The sequence below is a fragment of the Trachemys scripta genome, chromosome 2 (assembly GCF_013100865.1).
Source record: "Trachemys scripta elegans isolate TJP31775 chromosome 2, CAS_Tse_1.0, whole genome shotgun sequence".
In the NCBI taxonomy this organism is placed as follows: domain Eukaryota; kingdom Metazoa; phylum Chordata; order Testudines; family Emydidae; genus Trachemys; species Trachemys scripta.
Window position 1 is genome coordinate 233,053,161 of NC_048299.1, and position 6,120 is coordinate 233,059,280.

Consider the following 6,120-nt stretch of genomic DNA (forward strand, 5'->3'; position numbering starts at 1 on the left):
ATAGCCTCTTTAAAAAGGAGCCTTGACCATGTGATCCTCTGGGATGCCCAATGGTGAGAGAGAATATCAGGAACTCCAATTATGAGCATTTCTCTTTTTTTCCTTTTTAGTAGGTCATAGTGTTGTTATTCCTTTATCCTCATTGGCACATGGATCACTGTGTCCTCAGCACTTAATGGTCTTTAGCATTCAAAAATACTTTGCCTTAAAGAAAAATATTTAAAAAGCATTTTGTTCAGGAAGAAAAGTCTGCAGCATTAGGCCCTGATCAGTGGGACAACTCACAGTGCTTAATAAAGTTAATCACGTGTAAATTTTTGCAGGATTGGAGTTTGACTCAGCTTCTGTTCAGCTGACATTTCTTGCACCTGCTTAGACCTTGCTATGACCCCAAGAACAGATTTTTGCCCTTTTCCTGCAACTGAATGTGCATGAGTGGCTCTCTGTCCATGTGGAACTCTGTTGTTAGTTGCAGGATCTGGGTCAGAGTTTATCCTAATCCCATTAGGGTTGCATATCTATTAAAATATATTGTATTGTTCCTATCCACGGAATTCTATTGCTATTTGTTAAGTGCCAATGGTGTGCTTAGTGCAGAATGGGACAGGAAAGGAGACAATGTTCCTGCTCTTAGAAACTTGTGCCTAGATCCCCAAAGGTATTTAGGCACCTGACGTTCATTGAAATCAATGGGAGATAGGTGCCTAAATACCTTTAATGATCTGGGCCTTACAATCTAAACAGATGGACAGCAAAAACACTGGTAGAGCCATGGGAAGGTTTGATTATAGAAATTTATGCTCCCTACTTCTTGTTGCATTTCTTCCCTCTTTATTAAACAAATATAGTTAGAGTAATAGATTTTTGAGACCAGAGGGGAGCATTATGCTCATCTGACCTCCTGCAGAACACAAGCAACAGATTTCACACACAACACACCAGAACACATCCAGCACCCCTAGGCTTCATGTTAGAAGTGAGTTTTGAGGAGAGGGACCTTACTGAGGAGATTCCTATTAAAGCTGGACCTCTCTGAGCAAACCAGGCAGCAGATCTTTTTTCTGTCAAGGTTCAGGTAGCAGAAAGTGTGGTATGCTTGGGCAGGGAGGAGATTTCAGGTCAGTTAAACTGGTAAATTTCTGAAGCTCTACTGGAGTATCTAAGAGGATTCTCCAATGAAGTGCCTGCTCTTTGTTGGTTTAAGCACTGATTCTGTAAAGGGGCTTCAGGGAAATCCATGTGTCTGACTAGCTGCATTACATGCACAGGCTGCACTCTTCTCAACATGTGCCTTGCAACACATGCCGAGGGTCAATTACTGCACATCTCTCTTAGCTGGGCTTCCAGCAAGTCTTCATTAGTTATAGCTTGTAAAGACTGAGCATTGTTGTGATGATCACAATCACTAGCAATCTTAAATGGGCTATCTATAAGGTAACAGATTGATTTTAAGGTGGTCTTGTTAGTTTTTAAAATCATGGAAGGGGCTTGGTGATATTTGAGACCTAACTCCCCTCCCCCCACGCACTCTCCAATTGAGCAGCATCTTGGCATGTATCTGTGTTCTGGCACCACCTACCCTTAGAAGTTTCACTATTGTGATTTATATCAGGGAAAGTGTGGTCTAGTGATTGGAGCACTACAGTGGGACCCAGAGAAGACTTGGATTCTATTCTTAGCTCTTGGCACTCACCTGCTGTGTAATCTTGGACAAGTCACTGTGCCTTTGTTTCCCCTCCAACCCTTTGCCTTGTGTATTTAGATTGTCAGCTATTTGGGGCACGGACTATCTTGTTATGTGTTTGTATAACACCTAGCACAATGGGGCCCTGATCTCGATTGGGCCTCTAGGCACTATGTCTAAACACAAATAATAACTAATATTAGTATTAGAAGGCAACTGAGCTTTTACCATAGTGGCCAATGCACCATTTGCTCAACTCTCTTTCTAACTGCCTTTGAAGTTCCAGTGCCAAAAAGCAGCCCTTAAGGCAGTGGTGTCAGCTCCTGCCAGTGGGAACATTCCGCTGGTGTAGAGCCATTGTAGAAGTTAAAGTTGGGCATCTGGGCCCAAGCAGGGGTGCTGGAACAATTTTTACAGTGGGGGTGCTGAGAGCCATTGAACCAAACTGTAAACCCTGTATGTGATGGAAACCACTTCAAGCCAGGAGGTGCTGCCACACCCCCAGGACCTCTAGTTCCAGCACCTATGGGCCCAAGTGCTTTATAAATAACATTATTAATTAATATTATTATTATTATTAGGAGTTTTTTTAAACAATTAACTTCTTGAGCCTTCACACATCCCTTTAAGACTGTGCTGCTCTTGTCTTGGAATGGTGATTTTCTTATTTTGTGTTTTTATTTCTGGAAAAGCTATGTTTCAAATTGGGGTTACAATTGTGATTTTTTTTAATCCTTTGCTGTATTTACTGACTGTGGATTTGTGCTAAAAGAAATCAAACTAAAATTCTATTGACTGATGTCCATGATATCTTTCCTAATTGGTCGTCTCAGAATGTCACATGTTCAGATCAGCTTTAAAAACAGACTTTCAGGGCCTATATAGCTTATGCTCTTTCCTTGGCTCTCTCTTTGAGAACTGCTGTTGTTTTCTTGAGTGTGTCTACCCAGCAAATCCTCACAATGTGTGATCTGTTCCTGGGAACGTGGAAACTCAGCTCTAGTGAAAAATTTGATGACTATATGAAAGAGCTGGGTGAGTAATGTTATAATGTGTGGGATTTAGAAAGGATATGCTCTAGTTGAACTCTGCTCCTACATTTCTTCTCTCTGGCCCTGGGGATTCTGGCACTTTGCAGCTTCTTAGTGCTCATTTTTTCAGAAGGGAAATGAGGTGTTTATTTTGAGAACTGTAAGCTGACAAGGGGAAGTGGCTCTCTAATGTGAACTGTTCTCAAAAATGCTGCCCCTAGGGCTGCTCTTAATGGAAGACTGGATATGTCTTTGGGGGGGGGGGGGGGGGGGTATAGTGGACTACTGAAAAGAGAGAATAGCAGGGGTGAGGTAACTAAACATTATGAAACTTAAATTCTAGGTAACATGGGGCCTAGGCCTCCACTGTATTGCATCTCATGTAGTCATTTGTACCTGTGCAAAGTGACTACCAAATGCTACCTTTCTTAACTGGTCTTTCTTTGTTACTTTGCATGAATGACTCAAAGTGCAAATCAATGAAGAATTAGGCCTATAGCATTGTTTCAACAAAGCTTTGTTCACCTTATAAGTGAACTGGAATATCTTGCTGACTCTTATAGATGCTACCTCAACAAGGCTATTGATTAATGTGCCTTTCTGTAATTTAACTCAAACTGTACATGAGAGGACTCCTCTGTGAGACATGATACACTTGTGCTTGTAACACTGATGTTCTTTCTTAGTAAGACTACTATATACACTTTACTTCACCTCAGTTGAACTAAAGGGTCTAAACACTATGGTAACAAACTGCTGGTAAAGAGAGCACAGTAAACTAGTCCTATTCTTATTCCTTTAACGTTTAACCCATGACCTTAATGTTTATCTCTAAGTATCTGAGACATTGTGTGTAACTTGCAGGTGTGAGTTTAGCCACCCGGAAACTGGGCAGCCTAACCAAACCCATTGTGACTATCAGCATTGATGGGGATGTGCTAACAATCCAAACCAAGAGCACTTTCAAAAGTACTGAGGTCTCGTTCAAGCTTGGGGAGGAGTTTGAGGAAACTACAGCAGATGACAGAAAAACAAAGGTGAGGGCTAAACAATGGGGGCAAAGTGACAAGCCTTCTAGAGGCAAAACCCCAATCTTTCCTAACCTCCTGCAAACTGAATCACTTCTAACACTGCAGGACAGTGGGCTAAACACTTTACTTTATGTGAGGTTTTTGTTTGTTTGTTTTTTGGTAGAGTATTGTAACCTTAGATGATGGCTCACTGACTCAGGTGCAGAAGTGGAATGGCAAGGAGACCACAATAAAGAGAAGATTAGTGGATGGGAAGATGGTGGTGGTGAGTTCATTCCTGCTATTTGATCACTGAAAGTAGTATCTCAACAGTAAATGCTCTACAAGTTGAACTGTAGTGAAGATGACCAAGTAACTAACTTTAAGAAAAAAAATCTGGAGGGAAAATCTTAGAGGCAAAGAACACTACCTTATGTCAGCACTTCATTGTTGCTTCTCCAAGCCCTGGTCTACACTCGGGAGAGGGGGAGGAGGGGGGAGAATCGATCTAAGTTAAGCGACTTCAGCTATGTGAATAACATAGCTGAAGTCAACGTACTTAGACTTACTCACCGCGGTGTCTTCATTGCAGTGAGTTGACTGCTGCTGCTCCCCCGTCAACTCCGCCTCTGCCTCATGTGGTAGTGGAGTACAGTAGTTGACGGAGTGCTCAGGGGGGATTTATTGCATCTAGACTAGATGTGATAAATCAATCCCCGCTGGATCGATCGCTGCCAATCTGGCGGGTAGTGAAGACATACCCATAGTGTTCTCTGAAAACCACGTGTGATAGTATTTGTTGAACTGCATATGGAAGCATTTTAGAATCATACTGTAACTTCCCCCCCTTTAGGAATGTACCATGAACAATGTCACGTGCATCAGAATATATGAGAAAGCAAGAGGACATTAATCCCTGCCCACTGGACTAGAAACTCACTGAGATAGCTCTTGACAAGAAAGCTCCAGTATAAGCTTCTGTTTTCAACTCAAATGTGTACAGGCTTGTCTCAGAGAAACCATCTACTTGTGTAACATATTAAACAAACAGGCTTTCAAACACTGAATATTGGAGTCCATATTCTTTGTTAGCTTGTAACTACTCATGGAGATTTGACTTTCAGAATTGTAAAAATGGAGATGAGATGAAGTGTCGAGTCTGCCTTCTCCAGCCTACTCTGTCCTCCTCCATCCTTGTAGAATAATAGTGTTTCCAAGTTGCTTGTCTATTCTAGGCTTAAAATGCTTTAATATTCCACTAATTCTTTCTAATCTAGTCCAATAGATCTAGCTTAATGAAAGTCCACTTCTAGAAAGCTTTTCTATAAACATAGGCTGGGATTTTGAAAGGTATATGAAGGCATAAGTGCCTAACTCCCTTGAGATTTGTGAATATTCCATCCTAATATTATAAGAAGGCTTTCTTAAGTTGTCTCCCTAACCTTAATCAGGCTATGTCCCCTTGATCTACCCTAAACCATGAACATCTCACCACAGACATTGAAATAACTGTACATTAATATCTTAGTTCTTAAAGGCTGTATCTCCTTCTCTAACTCTCTATATTAGAGATTCCACAAATGTAATTTGGATCCTCACATGATGGGACAGGGTGCAACCTTCCCTCCACCTCTCTATTCTGTATGCTGGTTTTCCACTATTACCACTGATCAGTTCATAGGATGGGTTACATTGCTCACAATACACAAACCAATAATTCACACCAAAGTCTCTTATTTTAATGCATGAATGGGCTGGATGCCATTATAGCTGGTCAGAAGAAATGCAATGTACAACAGAATATACAATGCTATAGTTCCTGTCTAGTTTTCCTCACCTGAAAATACCAACTGATGAATGGGAAAAGCAGCTGCCTTCACTCATGTTAAAGAAATGAATGATAGTGATGCAAAGGGGGAAAAGTACTTTTGATCTCCTTCTGAAGCAGCAGGGATGGCCATGACTAGAGATGGCACATGGGAAGGAGTGGGCCAGGGTTCTGGGATGGCAGCAAGCATTTTCTCTGATCACCAGATGTGGGGTTTGGACAGAATTTCCCCCTAGGTCAGATTGGCAGTGACCTTGAGGGTGGTGTGGATGTGGGTGCATCTCTTGCTAAGATTATTTGGGTATATCTCACTTAATCATTTCCCTGCTGTTGTTGGGGCAGTGGTGCACCTCAGTCCCTCCTATTTTCTGCCTGTGGAATAGAATAGTCTAGTCTCCTATGGGCTGTAATACTTAGCTTTAATTTCAGTTGTTGGATCTAGTGTGAGCCTGCTGGCCTGGGCTATACAAGAGATCAGACTAGATGAGCCAGTGGTCCCTTCTAGCTTTGAATGCTATTGCTCGATCTGAAAGTGAAATCAAACCTTAGCAGAGCATTCAGCCAGCT

At 41.7% G+C, this 6,120-nt stretch overlaps 1 protein-coding gene across 1 annotated transcript; it reads left to right on the forward strand.

Annotated features, from left to right (window-relative positions):
• The first annotated feature begins 2,571 nt into the window (after positions 1 to 2,571).
• Positions 2,572 to 4,780, forward strand: LOC117871659 (myelin P2 protein-like). The gene is made up of 4 exons (XM_034759450.1): positions 2,572 to 2,719; positions 3,580 to 3,752; positions 3,910 to 4,011; positions 4,579 to 4,780. Exons 1-4 carry the CDS (start codon positions 2,647 to 2,649, stop codon positions 4,636 to 4,638), a joined length of 408 nt encoding a protein of 135 aa, XP_034615341.1. The 5' UTR covers positions 2,572 to 2,646; the 3' UTR covers positions 4,639 to 4,780.
• Positions 4,781 to 6,120: the final 1,340 nt, after the last annotated feature.

What these genes read in the sequence shown, in the direction of transcription:
- LOC117871659 (XM_034759450.1), top strand. Translation starts at nt 2,647, where the DNA reads ATGTGTGATCTGTTCCTGGGAACGTGGAAACTCAGCTCTAGTGAAAAA. An exon ending in CAGATGACAGAAAAACAAAG is followed by an intron (nt 3,753 to 3,909) that starts GTGAGGGCTAAA and finishes GTTTTTTGGTAG; the next exon opens with AGTATTGTAACCTTAGATGA. An exon ending in TGGATGGGAAGATGGTGGTG is followed by an intron (nt 4,012 to 4,578) that starts GTGAGTTCATTC and finishes CCCCCCCTTTAG; the next exon opens with GAATGTACCATGAACAATGT.